Raw genomic sequence first — 16,746 nt, 5'->3', positions numbered from 1 at the left:
TCAACATTTTGCCTGGGCTGCAACATTTATTTTGGCCGCCCCAACGTGGGGCTAGTGCGGTCCCCAACAGCTCCCCGCCCCCTTTTTGAGACAGGGTCTTTCTTTGTAGCCCTGGCTGGCCTGGAACTCACAGAGATCCTCCTATTTCTGCCTCCAGAGTACAGAAATTAAAGATATATGCCACCAAACCCAGCTCCAATTAAACAAAATAAGAGTCTCATGTAGCTCAGGCTGTCCTCAAACTCACCATCTAGCTGAGACTGGCCTTGAACTCCTCATCTTCCTGCATCTATCTCCTAAGTGCTGATATTGCACACACTCTGAGCAGGGGGTTTATAAAGGGGAGAAGCACAGATTTGGTACTTCTCACTGACGTAGCTGCGATAGCTGTTAATAAGCATGAATACGAATTTCTTTCAGTAAGAATTGGTAGCCAGGCCAGGCAGTGATGGGCGCACACCTTTAATCCCAGCACTTGGGAGGCAGAGGCAGGTGGATTTCTGAGTTCGAGGCCAGCCTGGTCTACAGAGTGAGTTCTAGGACAGCCAAGGCTATATAGAGAAAGCCTGTCTCGAAAAACAAACAAAACAAAACAAAACAAACAAAAATAGGTAGCCAGGTGGTGGCGGTGCACACTTTTAACCCCAACATTCAGGAGGCAGAGGCAGGCGGATTTCTGAGTTTGAGGTCAGCCTGGTCTATAGAGTGAGTTCCAGGACAGACAGAGCTACCTTGTGGTTACAAAAGCAGGACAGAGCAGGGTAGCAAAAGTTCACTTAAGTACCCGATGTGTCTGAGGGTCAAGCCAACCTTAGAGTTAGCCCAAGGTCAGGTCAGGATTTAGCAAATATGTTTTTCTTGCTTCACTCTTTTTTTTTTTGTTTGTTTGTTTGTTTTTTGAGACAGGGTTTCTCTGTGTAGTCCTGGCTGTCCTGGAACTCACTCTGTAGACCAGGCTGGCCTCGAACTCAGAAATCCGCCTGCCTCTGCCTCCCAAGTGCTGGGATTAAAGGCGTGTGCCACCACCGCCCGGCCTCTTGCTTCACTCTTATGGCCTCTGCCGGTACCAGGCACATGTGTGGTACATAGACATACATGTAGGCAAAAACAGCCATACACACGAAGTAAATACATTAGGAATAACTTAAAATTTCGCTGGGCATGGTGGCACTTATCTTTAACCCCAGCAATTAGGAGGCAGAAGTAGAGTTTGAGGTCTGTCTGGTCTACGTGAAGAGTTCCAGGCCAGGCAGGATTACACAGCGAGACCTTGTCTCAAAAAAAAAAAAAAAAAAAAAAAAAAAAAAAAGTCTATGCGTTCACACTGAACCTTTATAGTCTACTTTGTGACCTTAATGTTTAGGGCAAGATAGACGCCATTCTGCATGATGCATCCATATTAGTCGTTTGAACACTACTTCCCACCTCTAGGTGGAAGATAAGAAGGAAGTAAGACATCATGATTCCTTAATGGCCAGCCGCAGGGTTTCACAAGTCATTTCCAAGCACCAGAAGTAGCCCCTAGAAGCCCACGGTTATAGGAGCCCTTAGTTAACCTAGGCCTTCTTGCCTTCCCTGTTCCCTCAAGAGTAAAGGAGCCTTTAGCCTGGTCCACCAACTTCGTAGTCATCTTCAGCTCCGGCAGCACGACCTGGAAACTCTATGCCTTACAGAAGACAGATAAATGGAGCTGGACTGGGAACCGGGTGTGATTTAAGACGTGGGAGAAGCAGGAGGAGATGAAGATCTCGGGGTCTGCACACGGGCTGTTAAATGTCATGGCTCTTCATGGGTCATGTGTTCAGAAAATCATGGTGTGGGCATGATCTGAGGGTAGAGCTTTGTGGAGTAGGAAAGAAAAACAGACAGGCTGTGGGGGTGGAACCAAACTGGGAGCCTCACGTCACGAGCGAAACTCCGCCCCAGGCTCGGGCCACGCCCACAAAGGTATCGGCGGTCACGTGTTACGCAGCGGGGGCGGTCACCAGAGACTTTGGGCGAAGATGGCGACAGTGAGGAAGGCTTTCCCGCGGAGACTGGTGGGCTTGGCATCCCTCCGAGCTGTAAGTGCCCCAGACGGGTGACAGTCCTGGAATCGGGCGGGCCTCGTCAGCTGCTGTGGCGGGCGAAGCGGCTGTTGCTTAGGAGGGTTTGAGAGTTCCGGACTCAGCTGGTCTGGGTCAGATCCCTTGCAAAAAATAGGGAAACTGAGGCGGGAGGGGAACATGTCACGGTGGAGACCTGGGACATGATCCTGGGCGTCCTAACTCCCTTACGGTGACCCTGACTCCTTCCCCTAATTGAGCTTCGGATCTCTCCAGCCCTTCTTTAATGGAAAACAATGTTCGCTGTGAAAAAAGCGCAAGCATCCCTGTCTGCCGCCTTCCTCAGCTCTTGTTGCTTTTATGGACGCCAGGGGAGAACTTAGATCGCTTGGGCCAGGCAGGGATTCAGTTCATTCCCTCAGAACTGTTTGGTTCTGTCCTGTCCCACGTTATTTGAGGGAAGGGGCATAAGAGTTGTGCTGGTTAAACCGCAAACTGGTGTGCGGATGACCCTGCCACTTTCTAGGCTGGGTGACAGAGGTGTTTACTCAGCTTGCTTATACATAAAACGGATAGTCTTATCGCAGGCTGATTTGGTGAGTGACCAGTCAGTCAGTGGTGGTGCTTTGTAAGAGTTGGACTTAGGGGCGATCAGCTCCAGAGTCACTGCTACACCCTCAGCTCAGTGATGGCGCTATTATGATTTTATGTTGGGGAGTTTACGCATTGTATCCGTACTCGAAAAGACTACTTTCTCTGCAACTCGTGGGTGTCTCTCAGAAAGCCACTTTTGTATCTTTAGTTTACCCACTTCCACCGATTGCTCAGGGATCAAATGAAAATGCAAACCTTGGCCGGGCAGTGGTGGCGCACGCCTTTAATCCCAGCGCTTGGGAGGCAGAGGCAGGCGGATTTCTGAGTTCGAGGACAGCCAGGGCTACACAGAGAAACCTTGTCTCGAAAAACCAAAAAAAGAAAGAAAAGAAAAAAGAAAGAAAGAAATTAAGGAAATTTAACATTTCAAAAATCTTGGTGTACACCTGCCAGTGGTGGTGCAATGCCCTCCATCCCAGCCCTTAGGAGGCAGAGGCAGGATCTCTGAGCTCGAGGCCAACCAGGGCTACACAGAGAAACCCTCTGGACGGGAACAGGGGCGGGGGGAATATTAAGCAACATGGTGAATAATAATAATAATTTATTTATTTAAGACAGAGTTTCTTTCTATGTAACTTTGGTACTCACTACATAGACCAGACTGGCTTCAAACTCAGAGTTCACCCTGCCTCTGACTGGCATTACAGGCAAGGACCACCATGCCCAGCTAGATGATAATTTTTACAAACAGTGTAATGAAATGATCACTCGTGAGTTTATAACACAAGTTCAAGCTGGCACTTTCATTTTGTTTTGTTTTGTTTTGATTTTTCAAAGCAAGGTTTCGCAGTGTAACAAGCCCTAGCTGTCCTGGACTAAATTAATAGACCAGGCTGGCCTTGAACTCACAGAGATCCACCTGCCTCTGCCTCCCTAGTGCTGGGATTAAAGGTGTGCCACACCACCTCCTGGCTTTTGTTTTGTTTTTCCGAGACAGGGTTTCTCTGTATAGCCCAGGCTGTCCTGGAACTCACTCTGTAGACCAGGCTGGCCTGGAACTCAAAAATCCGCCTGCCTCTGCCTCCCAAGTGCTGGGATTAAAGGCATGTGCCACCACTGCCTGGCTGGGATTTTTTAAAAAACACAGTCTCTCACATATTTTAGGCTGGCCTCAAGTTTGCTGTGTAGCTGAAAGCGGCTGTGAGATTCTGATCCTCCTGCTTCCAACTCCCAAGTGCTGGGCGGAGGGGTATGTGCCGCCACACCTGGCCCGAGTTATTATATGAAGAGCTGTTGTGCAGTGGGGCTAAGGTCAACGTGTTCCTAAAAAGGAAGTTGGAAGCAGGTTTTGCTTCAGCGGTTAGTTACTGAGCCTCTGCTGTGTCCCAGGGCCTTGGGAAGAAGAGTAGTGCATAAAGCCAGTCCCTGATCTGTGACACTCACACCCCGCTGGGAGTTTTAGGTCTTTTTAGTCTGATAGTCTATTGGAGGGAGACTCCATTACAAGGACCTTTCAGCACGAGGACTTCTTGGGTTGTTATTATTGTTACTATTAATCTCTTTATTAATTTTTACTTTTATGCACATTGGTGTTTGCCTGCATGTATATCTGTGTGAGGCCGTTGGATCCTTGAGCTGGGGTTACAGACAACGATGAACCACCATGTGGGTGCTGGTAACTGAAGCCAGGTCCTCTGAAGAGCAGCCAGTGCTCTTAACTGCTGAGCCATCTCTCCGGTCCCCTTCTGGCTTTTTGTAATTCAGGGGGCTTGTCCCCTTGGTTTGTCAGAAAATGTTCCAGCTAAAACCAAAGCCACTTCAGGTGTTGACACGCTCCAGCCGGTTGCCTCAAGGCCCTCGGGGGCTTGGAGATCTTGGTATCCCTTACATCTTTCTCTTTGACCCATTGCAGTAGTTTACTTGGGGTTGGGGGAAGGGCTGGAGAGATGGCTCACTGGTTTAAAGTGATTGCTGCTCTTCCAGAGGCCCTGGTCTTGGCTCCTACAACCTACCTGGTGGCTCACAACCGTCGATACCTCCAGTCTTAAGGGACGTGCTGTTCTCTTCTGACTTACGAGGGTACTGCACACATGTGTTGTAACATGCAGGCAAAATACCCATACACATGAATAAATAAGTGATTAAGCAAATTTCCTTAGGTAGAAGGGGAAGATTTGAGAGAGACTCAACAGTAGACTAAAAGCTTTAAAATTTGGAAGGGGAAAATACTTTTTTCAGCTGCTGGGGGTGTCCTCTCAGACCCACTGTCCCTCCTGTGAGCCATTCGCCTCAAATCAGGCCTTACAAAAGCGTTAACATAGCAAAGACTCTGCATCTCCTGTGGCCGGTGCGGAATCTGAGGCTCACTTCTGCGTCTCAGTGACTGCTCTCTGGACAGCTGTGCCCTTTGTTCATTATTTGTTGTTCCTGTAAAGTTACTGAGTGTGTTGCCAGACACGGTGCCAGTTGGAATGAGATGGGGTGGAGAGAATTTCTCTCTCCGAGCTTATATTGCAGAAAATAGTTTGCAGTCTTGGAAATACAAAGTACCTAAGATGGTGGGTTACGAACTCTTCTGAGATTGGCCAGAGGAAGGCTCTCTGACTGACTGAATGACTGAGGGTGTCTAAGACAAGTTGAGCGTTCCAGGCAGAGGGCAGCCCTGCAAGCGTGGGCAGAGGGTGGAGGGGGGTGGACCAGTAGGGGTGAGTGATGAGGTCAGCCAGAGCTAAACTCTGCAGAGCCTCTCAGGCAGGATGAGTAGGGGAAGGGAGGGGTGAGGCAGGTTCCGCCTGAGCAGCAGTGAGTGTTTTGCTACTGTTTGCAGAGGTGGGGAGGGTGGGGGTCAAGTGAGTGAATGGATGGTGTGGAGTTTGGGAACTGCTGAATGACAGATGTACAAACGGAGCCTAACGGGGGGGGGGGGGGGGGGGGGCAGGGAAGGTGGGTCTGAACCAGAGGAGGACCCGTCTGGGAGCATGGCATCCTTGCTTATTCCTACCCAAAGCAGTTTGCTTTTTTATCTTAATCTTGAAAGAGCCTAGATGTGTTAAATCCCTAGGGTTAAACAGGGCGGAATATGGTTGCCTGTGGGAATAATGGCTGTCTATGGCAGCGAAGGAAGACCCTTGCTCTCTGTGTGGTCCTGCGCTAACTCCTGACACTTGGGTTTCCTCATTTAAACCAAAGATGAGCACCTCCTCCATGGGCGCATTGCCAAAGCGGGTGAAGATCGTGGAAGTTGGTCCCCGAGACGGTCTGCAGAATGAAAAGGTAAAGAGGGAAATGTGTTCAGAATGGATGATTCGTGCCTCTGTTTTTAGTATTTCAGGGAAGTTGGGTCAGATACATTATGGACTTTGATAACCTGGAATATTATATAAATGCTAATATTATATAATATTGTATAATATAATATTATATAATATTGTATAATATAATATTATAATAGTAAGTATATTAAGTGGCTTAAGAATATATATATGCAATTTTACTCCTATGTAGAAGAAAATAAAAGGCCTATGTATATGTGGAAGTATTTACTTAGAAAGGAATATAAAACTTTCTTTAAAAAAAGAAAGTGGGGCTGGAGTGATGGCTCAGCAGTTAAGAGCACTGACTGTTCTTCCAGAGGTCCTGAGTTCAATTCCCAGCAACCACATGGTGGCTCACAACCATCTGTAATGGGATCTGATGTCCTCTGCTGGTGTGTCTGAAGACAGTGACAGTGTACTCACATACATAAAATAAATCAATCTTTTGTTTTAAGTGTTCTAACCCTGTGGGCACAGGGTTCATGTGACCAAGGATAACTTTGATGTGGCTCACACAGCATTAATGTGGTAGCAACATAGGTGGCTTTCGAGCACTTGAATGTGGCTAGCGATGGGGCTGGAGACATCTCAGTGGTTAAGAGCAGAGGACCGGAGTTCAATTCCCAGTACCTATATGGTGACTTACAGCTGTCTGTAACTCCAGTCCCAGGGAGCATGATGGGAAGGCCTCATGAAGAAGGCCTGAAATCAATAAGACTTGTAACATAATCTAACTGACTGGCACCAAGGAACCATAAAAGGCATTATTATTATTATTATTACTATTATTATTATTATTATTATTATTATTATTATTATTATTATTAATTAGTGGTTTTGTTGTTTTGAGACAGGATTCTCTGTATAGCTCTGCCTGTCCTGGAACTTTCTCAGTAGACCAGGCTGGCCTCAAATTCACAGAGATTCACTTGCCCCTGACTTCTGAGTGCTGGGATTAAAGACATGTACCACCCACCACCTTAAGGTTTATTTTTATTTTTGTGTCTCTGTGTGTGTACCTGTGTATATCTGCCACATGCATGCAGTACCCACAGAGGCCAGTAGGGGGCATCAGATCCCCTGGAGCTGTTGGAGTTAATGGGCATTTGTGAGTTGTCCAGCATTGAGTACTGGGAACTGAGAAAGGATTCTCTGGAAAAACAGCAAGGGCTCTTTAGTGCCGAGCCCGTCCTGCTGCTCCAGCCCCTCATGGAAGGCTTTAGGGCAGGAAAGTAAGACAGTGGAGCCTGTGATTCAGGAAGTTTCCAGTGTAGGATGAGTTGACAGAGGGAAACCATGCCCTAGTACACCTGGGACTTTCGGGGAGATTAGAAAGGAACCCAGAAGCTCTGGTGGGTGACCAGATGTGGGGAAGGAATGAAAAGAAGCTATGAGGATAAAAGGGGAGGGTGACATTGGGGGTCCATCCCACAGCACCCAGAGAGCCGTGGTGATTCATCTTCACCCACTGCAGCCAAGGCACATTGCTCTCAGTTTATGATGGGGTCATAAACTAACACACTGAACTAACCGAAGAGTCTGCATAGGAAGACAAGGGTGCTTCCACGTGAATATGAACACCTCAGGTGAGCAGCCATCTGTGCCAGGAGACACGGGTGGTAGAACTTGGAGATCATGTGCGAGCTCATGTTAGTATCTAAAGTCAGTTGAGGGGCTGTTGTAGCCAAAGCTTGGGCTGAGGCGCTGGCTGGCGACCATGGCCAGCCAGCTTTCCTTACGGATGTTTCTGACTTTGTTTTCTGGGTTTCTATCCACTACAGACTATTGTACCAACCCCAGTGAAAATCAAGCTGATAGACATGCTCTCCGAAGCAGGGCTCCCTGTTATTGAGGCCACCAGCTTTGTCTCTCCCAAGTGGGTGCCCCAGGTGAGCCCAGCCTCCAGAAGAAGCCTGTCCCAGTTGGGAGGGAGGGAAGTCTCCTATTTCCTCTTGTAGCCCTCCAGAAGCGTAGGTTTCCAGGGCCCTGGCTTGACGGGGTCTCAGCACTGTGTAGCGTGGGAAGAACTCGACCTGGGAGCCAAAGGCTCTGATTCAGTCTGGGCTCTGCCCTGGCTTACTGGAGCCCTTGCTGAGTAAGGCCTTTGCCCTCTTCAGTTAGAGGTGGTCTCTTAGGTTTCTCCCAGCTCCAAGAATATAGGGTCCCTGTGATCTGCGAGAAACGGGCGAGCAAGAATTTGTCTTAGTGAGCAAACACCATGACCAAGGCAGCTCTTAGAAGGACAACATTTGATTAGGGCTGGCTCACAGGTTTAGAGGGTCAGTCCGTTATCATCAAGGCGGGAACATAGCAGCATCCAGGCAGGCATGGTGCAGGCAGAGCTGAGAGTTCTACATCTTCATCTGAAGGCTGCTAGCAGAATACTGGCTTCCAGGCAGCTAGGATGACGGTCTTAAGCCCATGCTCACAGTGACACACCTACTCCAACAAGACCACACCTCCTAATAGTGCCACTCCCTAGGTCGAGCATATACAAACCATTACAGAATTGCTGCTTCATAGTGATGGGCAAACAATCCCATGATAGCACCAGGCAATGCAGAGGGAGTGGTGCCCAAGGCCCCACCAGAGAAGGTTCTTTGTAAGTGGCTTGTGACTGCAGGTACCTCAGAGCTGCCAGTATCGGCATAGGAGCTGCCAAGATCATGCTGTCCAGGCTGTCTCCTGACCCCTCCCTCCCTGGTCAGACAGATAAGAAAAGTATTGGAGACAAAAGATTCAGTAGTAATGACATTTTCTCTACCACTGAGCTCTGGGCTTCTTTGGTTCCCAGATGGCTGACCACTCTGACGTATTGAAGGGCATTCAGAAGTTTCCTGGCGTCAACTACCCAGTCCTGACTCCAAACATGAAAGGCTTTGAGGAAGCGGTAAGAGGTTGACTTGTGAGGCTGAGAGCATGGTTATCAATCCCTGCCTTGTCCTGGGATGTCCCTCTGAACAGCTTGTCTCCAGTGGGGATGAGTAGCATCGGACTGGGGCTGGGGGTGGGGGGTGGAGTCCAGCCCTGTCACTCACTGCTCTGTTGTCTTGATAAATTGCTTAACCTCAGTCTGTTCTGCCTATGAACCAGGAATGATAACAGCACTTACCACTGAGTTGATGCTTCCATAATTAATGCTCAATCAGAGCTGAGAGACACGGGCCTGCTAAAGCGGCTATGGCCTGGGGTCATCTACTTTTTTTTTTCCTTTTTTTTTAAAGGTTTTACTTTATGTGTACTGTAGTGTTTTGCACCATGTACATGCAGTGTCTGCAGAGACCACAAGAGGGCATAAGATCCTTGGAACTGGAATTGCAGACAGTAGTTAGCAGCCGTGTGGGATGCTGGGGATGAAACCCAGATCCCAGGTCAGAGCAGTGAGTGCTCCTCACTGAAAAGCCGTCTGTTGAGCCGTCCCTCCTGTTCATGTCACCCTACCATAAAACTTGCCGCAAAAAAAGATTTTTGCCGCTGGACGAGTTTCTCCAGGAGCAAAGTGCTGACGGTCTTCCCTGGCTGTTGGCAGGTAGCCGCAGGTGCCAAGGAAGTGAGTATCTTCGGGGCTGCATCTGAACTCTTCACCCGGAAGAATGTGAACTGCTCTATAGAGGAGAGTTTCCAGCGCTTTGATGGAGTCATGCAAGCTGCGCGGGCCGCCGGCATCCTTGTGAGAGGGTAAGTCAAGCCTCGTGAGGCTCCTTTGTCAGCACCCTTGTAGAGTGGAGACAATTCTCCCTCTCAGGCTCCTTCTGGGAGCCCCAAGCTCTGCTCCCAGGAACCTCTCTCCAAGTGAATGTGGTCAGTTTAGCCAGGGTTTCTCTCAGACATAAATTGTTGACTGACCAAGTGTAGGTCAGGCTAGCCTGGAATTTACGGACATCCAGGTGACTCTGCCGTAAGTGCTGGATGACGTGTGCCACCATGCCCAGCTCTGCAATTTGATTCTTACAGTGCTGGGAAGCCAGGCCTGGCAGCAAGGGAACCGGTAGCACATGGCTTTAAACATGTCTCGAAACAAACTAACACAAACAAACAACAGAATACAGTGCTGGGCATGAAACCCAGCACCCCTGAAGCTTTGTACCATGAGAGTCCGCCACCACTGAGCTATGTCCACGCTGAGTGACCGGTTTTACTGTGATTTTCAGGACCTTGTACATGGCACCCCTACCCTTTGCAGGATTCTCTCCCTCTGCCTTTTGCCTCAGGGTCTTTGCACTCACTCTTTGCAGGCACAATTCCTCTCCTCTGTTCTGCTTCTCAGCTCCTGCAGGTTCCTCCTTGGACATCAGCCCCTCTTGGTTTTCTTTGTCCCTCAGCAGGAGACAGCACCCTTCTTTAGGGACCAAAACTGATGCCCTGAAACATTTAGCTGTCTAGCTTCTGAGCCACCCTCACCTCTCTGGCTGTGTTCTGTCCTCCAGAAGACCCACTTCCCACAATCCCTGGCTGCGGTGCTCTCTCTCATCACAGGACAACACAGACCTGAGAAGCAGGTGGAGGATGGGGAAGCTGGCTCTCCTATCCTGTGCCCCCAACTCCCAGGCCTGTGCTCTGTCTTGGTAAACCCCCCCCCCCACACACACACACCCTCTCTCCAGGTATCACTATGTGGCTATGTAGCCCTGGCTATCCTGGAACTCACCGAGATCCACCTGCCTCTGCATTTGCCTCCCAGGTGTTGGCCCTAAAGGTATGTGCCACCACACCTAGCTCCATTTTTAAAAAATATTTATTTATTTATTTTATGTATATGAGCACACTGTAGCTGTCTTCAGACACACCAGAAGAGGGCATCAGATCCCATTACAGAGGGTTGTGAGCCACCATGTGGTTGCTGGGAATTGAACTCAGGACCTCTGGAAGAGCAGTCAGTGCTCTTAACCACTGAGCCATCTCTCCAGCCTTCCATTTTTTAATATATAAAATATTTTGCTTCACCATGAAGGGTTTGGTTTTGGTTTTTTGTTTATTTGTTTGTTGTTCTATTTAGAGTTTTTGTTTGGGTATTTTGTTGTTTGTTTTTTGAGACAGGGTTTCTCTGTGTACCTCTGGCTGTTCTAGAACTCACTCTGTAGACCAGGCTGGCCTGGAACTCAGAGATCCGCCTGCCTCTGCCTCCCGAGGGCTGGGATCAGAGGTGTGTGTCGGGTCCCGCTGCCTGAGTACCGTTTCACTCCTTAAGTTCTTGTTGACCAGGATCTCATTTTATAACAGAGGCTGGCAATCCTCTTGCCTCAGCCTCCTAAGTGCTAGGATTACAGGCTTGAGCTGCCACCCTCAGATGCCCCAGTGCCAGCAGGTGGCGACAGCAGACACTTCATGTAACTCCCAGAGTCCTCAGCAAGACTCTCACAGTCACAGCCTGGGCGCCCCGCCTGTCTCATGTCATACTTCCTTGCCCACAACTGTCCCCATGCCTTAGTCTGTCCTTTGGGCTGTCCTGAGCATGCTAGACCCTGGCCCTGACTGAGCCGCCTTCGGAAGATCTTCCCCTCTGAACTCCAGCGTGCCCTCAGGGAGGTCTGCCTGACTAACCCTTGGCACACTGGCTGCCTCTGCCTCCTCTTTCTGTTTCCTTCACAGTTCATCTCTTTTAGGAATTATCTCCCCCTCTTAATGTGACTATGGTCATATTTACCATATTCCTGACTTGAAGGAGCTTCTGGAGGCTAGGGGCCCATTCTTGGGTCCTCTCATTGCTCCGTGCCCAGTGCCTGGCACGTCCTCTTCACCTCAGTAAATATCAGCTGAATAAACGAGTGGGAGAGACATCAGGCCCTCGAGCCTGTCCGTTCTTGCCGCTCTTTTACTAACCTGTGTGTTCACGCTGGCATTACTGACCTGAATACTGGCCCACCCAGCTCCCCCGGCACACGGGGCCACCCCTCCAGACACTCAGCTCTGGTCTACTTCCTTGGACCTCTTGTGAATTCTCAGCCACCTGTAACCCTGCTTCGGGAACTGTGGCCTCTGAGCCCGCCTTCCCTGCAGGTTCTCTCTGCTTCTGCCCAGAAGTAGGGCAGAGAGCCTCTCATCCACTCAGAGCTGACCTTTCACCCCGCACTGGGCCTCCTGCTCCGCTTCGTGTTTGCTGTGGGCTCACCAGGGATGTGTGTCAGAAGGTCACCAGTCGGTCTGTTGGCAGGCAACCTGGGGCACTGACTCTGTTCCTCCCCCTCTCCACAGATACGTCTCCTGTGTCGTCGGATGCCCCTACGAGGGGAAGGTGTCCCCGGCTAAAGTTGCTGAGGTGTGTGCAGTGGGGCCAGGTCCTGTGAGGGTTGACTTCCTTGCCAGCCTGCACGCACATGTGCAGCTCAGCTCCCTTTCCCAGGACACAGACTCACTCATATACAGAGAGCACGGCCCACCTGCCCCACGGTCACCTCCTTGACAGGTCTCTACCCCACCCGAAATCCCCAGTCCAGGGTCCAGGCTCATCAGCTAAGGTATGATCACCAGTGGGGTATCCCCCAGGAACCCCCAGTTTCCCTGGAGTAGGTAAGAGAGCACACACATCCTCTTAGCTAGTAACCATAGGAACTGAGTGTGAGTAACCCAGGAACTTGAGCCATTTCATCCAGAAAACCCCCGCTGCCAGTTTGGTGCTGTTCTTCCATTTACGGTTGAGAAAGCCAGCCACCCTGGGGACAGATGGCAGATTGGGTCGCACCCATTGTGTCCCATAGGCCCCTTTTTTCTTTCTTTCCAATGCCATGTGGCATCCAGTCAGAGGAATGGCCCCTGGCTGCTGTGCCCTCATGGCCACCACCCTATAGCCCATCACCAGTTTCTAGAAGCAAAAATTGAAGCTCACAGAAGTTATGCCCCCCAACCCCCAAAGCAGGTAGCCAGTGAGCAGCAAAGAGCAGACTTGAACATGGTCCCAGAGGCCTGCCATTACTGTCACCTGATCAGGGGCCTGCCATTACTGTCACCTGATGGGCACATGGACAGGGGTGGAGGGTGGTACATCACCATGTCATTTATCAGGATGGTCATCACTCCCGTTCAGGCATGGGGATGAGGGAGTGATTGGCAGTTTAGGCTTTGTAGTGAGTCAGCCAAAAGGTTACGTAGTTTCTGTGCTTCCTCAAGTATCCAGGTAGTATCTTAGACCCACAGTCCACAGATCCTCCTCCAGAAGGAGGTCTTCTCCTGATTCTAGTCAGCATGGTGGAGGAAGGAAGTGGGATGGGCATGGGGAAGGGGCTTCTGGAGTGCTGGCTGGTTCTGGGGCGCAGTCTCCCAGCCACTAGGGAATACTGGTCCTTTCCACTGAAATTGTTGGGAGCTATAGGCCCATAGGAACACAGCACCTCCGATGGGTAGGTGAACTGCCTGGGCAGAGTCCTGCTGCAGAGCTCCAGTGCCACATGCTGGTGGCTCTGGGGTCCTCTAAGTATCTGTTCACTTCTCCAGGTCGCCAAGAAGCTGTACTCAATGGGCTGCTATGAGATCTCCCTTGGGGACACCATCGGCGTAGGCACCCCAGGACTTATGAAAGACATGCTGACTGCCGTCATGCATGAGGTGCCTGTGACCGCATTGGCTGTCCACTGCCATGATACCTATGGTCAGGCTCTGGCCAACACCTTGGTGGCCCTGCAGGTAATGAAAGTCGTGTGGCTTTTATTATTCTCCCAGAGGGCATGGGGCAGGGCAGTGCGGTTTCATTGTATTTATTAATAAAGCATTGAGGCGGATGTCTAAGGCCACAGATGGCAGCACACATAGATTAAGGGAATGGCTTCCCACAGAAGGTAACTGAGAGAGTTGGTTCTTTCCTTCCACCATGTGAGGCTTGGGGATTAAAGTTGTTAGGTTTGGTGGCAAGCCTCTTTATACTCTGAGCCATTTTGCTGGCCCATTACAAATCCTTTTGGGAATTCTTCAACCTCCCATTTCTTTGGCGCTATTCAAAACAGAACACCTCAAAAAAGCTGTACCTAGTATCTTCTACTCTGGGACTGAGGGGTTAGACTGGTGGCCCAGAGGGGCCTCTCTGAGGAGAGCCCCAAAGGGTGAAATGGAGCCAGGAGCCAACCATAAAGGGATAGGGGAAGTCCTGTTGCAGAGAGAGCAGTGCAACAAGGGAGACTCGCTGTCCCAGGGAGAGAAGCTCTGTCTGTCCTTCAGTGGATTCCTTGTGACATCGGGGCAGGAGATTCATGAGGAGCAGCCCCATATAGACTCCAGGCCCCGGCAACAACCATGGTTCACTGTCTTTATGTTTCCAGATGGGCGTGAGTGTTGTGGACTCCTCTGTGGCGGGACTTGGAGGCTGTCCCTATGCAAAGGGGGCATCAGGGAACCTGGCTACGGAGGACCTGGTCTACATGCTGACTGGCTTAGGGATTCACACGGTAAGCCAGCCTGCCCCCCTGGTGGTGACACCCCTGTACTAATCAGGGCTTTGCCTGGGGCCCCGAGGCCAGATGTGACAGGCATGCGTCGGGTTGGTGGAGCTTCAGCAGGGATTGTGGAAGCTTTCTATTTCTGAGAGTTATCTAGGAGAGTTGAAAGTGGCCGATCTGTAGTGCAAGCCCTCATGGGGCTTGAGGTCCTGACAGAGCAGCCTGGAGTGTGTGTATTAATAGCCAGTCGACGAGGGCCTGAGCAGGAGAGGCTCAGTTGGTGGTTGGTGGTCTAGAAAGAGTAGACCAAGACCCCAAGGGTGAGGAGGAGCCAACCAAAAAGGGAATGAGGACAGAGGTCTCTGGCAGAGGAAGCAGCATGACAGAAGAGACGTTGGTCTGCTTGAATATGATCATGCACACAGGAGACCAAGATCACAAAGTAACATCCACACTTCAGTTCTAGGAGGCCCCCCAGAAAGTGTCTATGGAAGGAGCCCTAAGAGGGGCCAGCTTTGTGACCTGCAGTGAGTCACCTCCCCGAGACTGTTTTCTCTATGAAATGAGGGCTCACTGAAATTAGCCACCCAGGGCTCCACCAGATTCTGTAGGACCTCGGTGGTGACACAGAGGTCACACTGCATCTCTGCTTTGAGATCCGATGGTGGAAAACCCAGAGGTCTTCCTCACAGGGTGTTCGACCTCAAAGTCTTTCATCTCTCTAAACCCGAATAACAACAGTGAGTGGTGTTCTCCATTGTTACAGGATTAAGAAAGTACATGGCCAGAAGCATAGGTCAGTGGAGATCCTGGACTAATTCATCTGTAGCATCAGAGGAAACTAAGTGTGCTTGGCACTGAGTACGGGCCAGCCAGCAGATAGGAGTTATGGTTAAAGGCAGTGGAGTTGGGTAAGGGATTGGTCTAATAGGGATAGCCTGTGTCTAGCAGTAGCAATGGTCTGGGGACAGTCTCAACACAGGGAAAGAGACACAAAAGCAAACAAGAGAAATCACAGTTCCTGTGGGGCTGGCCCGGTGCTAGGCCCTGAACATGGTGATGGGACACCAGCCCTCCCACAAACTGCCTGCTGGTGCCAGCTAGAGACCACCTCAGACAGTGGTCGCCACGCCACTGTTGCAGGAGGGGCCTGTTTGCTGTCACCTTCCCCTTTCCATGTCACAGCTGGGCTAGTCTGTTTGCCTGGGTGTTGAGGGCTTGCACTGACCTACTTTAACTTACTTTCTTCAAGGGTGTGAACCTTCAGAAGCTCCTCGAAGCCGGGGACTTCATCTGTCAAGCCCTGAACAGAAAAACCAGTTCCAAAGTGGCACAGGCCACCTGCAAACTCTGATCCCCTTGTTCACCTGAAGACCGGGACTATGGGAGTTGGGTGCACACAATGATTCTTGGATGAGGAAAATGGAATGAGAGCAAATGAGCCAGCATCACAGAGGTCCCTCTCCTTGATGGAAAGGTCTGGCACCACCAGGCCCAGAGCAGCTCCCCAGAGCTGTGTGCCTGACCATTGCTTGGGATGGCCCTGGGTGAGTCTGCTAGCCAACAGCGCTGATGACCACCGTGCTACTGTGTTCTACCTCTGAGGACAGAGAAGTTTTCCCTTAAGCCAGCAGAGCATTTGCTGAGATGGTAGGGGTTGATCTGCTGCGGTGGCCACCTGCCAACTCCAGCATCTCTGGGAAATCTCCATGTTGTACATAATTAAAAAAAAAAAAAAGCTTATATAATTAAAGGTTTAATTTTCTAATATCTAACCATGCAAACATGTGTTTGTTTATGAGTGAAGGAGTAAAATCATTCTGAGGGAAGAGTGAAGGCTTTGACTGGTTTATCTCTGGGTTTCTTCCATCTCCACAACTGAGCCCCCAGGCCAGTGACTGGAAATCATTACTGTCGCGCTGTTCCTGAGACCAGCATTGGTGGCTGGTCAGGACACCAAAGGAGTTGCTTCTAGGACTGTGTCTCTGTTCCCAGAGTAGTAAGATGGATCCCTTATGGTCTCTTATTGGTCTGGAACTAGCTAAGGAGGCTGGGCTGGCTGGCCAGTGAGCCCCAGGAATCCATCTGTCTCTGCTTCCAGAGTACTAAGATAACAAACTTAGACAATGGTCAGCTTGACATTATTTTTATTTTTACTTTGAGAGTTTCTCTGTGTAGCCCTGGCTGTCCTGGAAACTCTGAAATCCAGGCTGCCCTCGAACTCGGAGATCTACCTGTCTCTGGCTCCTGAGTGCTGGAATTAAAGGTGTGTGCCACTATACCTGGCTTTAGAAATTAAGAATTTTTAAAAATTATGTATACACGTGCGTATGTATATATGTCTGTGTGCATATGCAAATACAGGAGCTGAGGGGTCCAGAGGGTGTGGGATCACCCAGAGCTGTCTATACAGTTGTGAGTCATGCAGAC

General features: G+C 50.1%; 1 protein-coding gene across 2 annotated transcripts; it reads left to right on the top strand.

Moving 5' to 3' along the window:
* The first annotated feature begins 1,939 nt into the window (after nucleotides 1–1,939).
* Nucleotides 1,940–16,091, top strand: Hmgcl (3-hydroxy-3-methylglutaryl-CoA lyase). 2 transcript variants are annotated; one of them, XM_034504117.2, is made up of 9 exons: nucleotides 1,940–2,063; nucleotides 5,829–5,912; nucleotides 7,735–7,842; nucleotides 8,748–8,843; nucleotides 9,483–9,631; nucleotides 12,146–12,209; nucleotides 13,382–13,570; nucleotides 14,200–14,325; nucleotides 15,569–16,091. In XM_034504117.2, the coding sequence occupies exons 1-9, from the start codon at nucleotides 2,004–2,006 to the stop codon at nucleotides 15,668–15,670; spliced, it is 978 nt and encodes a 325-aa protein (XP_034360008.1). In that variant the 5' UTR covers nucleotides 1,940–2,003; the 3' UTR covers nucleotides 15,671–16,091. The 2 variants fall into 2 exon arrangements, with proteins under 2 accessions (XP_034360008.1, XP_076790077.1); XM_076933962.1 differs by lacking the exon at nucleotides 1,940–2,063 and adding an exon at nucleotides 5,128–5,146.
* Nucleotides 16,092–16,746: the final 655 nt, after the last annotated feature.

The sequence above is a fragment of the Arvicanthis niloticus genome, chromosome 5, assembly GCF_011762505.2.
Source record: "Arvicanthis niloticus isolate mArvNil1 chromosome 5, mArvNil1.pat.X, whole genome shotgun sequence".
Lineage (NCBI taxonomy): Eukaryota > Metazoa > Chordata > Mammalia > Rodentia > Muridae > Arvicanthis > Arvicanthis niloticus.
The sequence above is the reverse complement of the archived record's forward strand: the minus strand, read 5'-3'. Positions and strand labels throughout refer to the sequence as shown.